The sequence below is a fragment of the Penaeus monodon genome, chromosome 33 (assembly GCF_015228065.2).
Source record: "Penaeus monodon isolate SGIC_2016 chromosome 33, NSTDA_Pmon_1, whole genome shotgun sequence".
NCBI classification, from domain to species: Eukaryota; Metazoa; Arthropoda; class Malacostraca; order Decapoda; family Penaeidae; genus Penaeus; species Penaeus monodon.
Genome location: NC_051418.1, coordinates 20738344 through 20738679, shown reverse-complemented (window position 1 = coordinate 20738679; position 336 = coordinate 20738344). Strand labels below are relative to the sequence as shown.

The 336-nt window shown below is 38.1% G+C and overlaps 1 protein-coding gene across 1 annotated transcript in view; it reads right to left on the bottom strand.

Moving 5' to 3' along the window:
* Nucleotides 1-279, bottom strand: part of LOC119594129 (4-hydroxyphenylpyruvate dioxygenase-like) — a gene marked incomplete at its 5' end in the record, with an annotated part of 14629 nt that extends 14350 nt beyond the window's left edge. The window contains 1 exon segment of the mRNA XM_037943194.1: nt 217-279. Within this exon segment, the coding sequence (XP_037799122.1) occupies nt 217-279 (63 nt within the window).
* Nucleotides 280-336: the final 57 nt, after the last annotated feature.

Below are 336 nucleotides of genomic sequence, written 5' to 3'. Positions count from 1 at the left end.
GTATATGGATTTTATATATATCAAAATCTGACTCAGTTTATTAAATTCATCAGCTGTGAGCTTATTATATACCGCTCAAGATAATCAATATGAATACGCATCCAACATAATTATCTTGGGATCCATTTTAGCCTTTGGTTACACAATCAAAGTAACAATGGAAATCCTGAAAATTTTCCAAAACACTTCAGCTTCAGTAAGTTGCTTGTCACTTACCTGCTTGGCATTTCCGACCCAGAAGGTTAGGTGGTCGAAGTGCAGGAATTTGCCGGCATCGGGCTGTGGACAAAACAAAGTTGTTGCTTTATATTCATGTGCAGTAGATTCCCGCCGAAG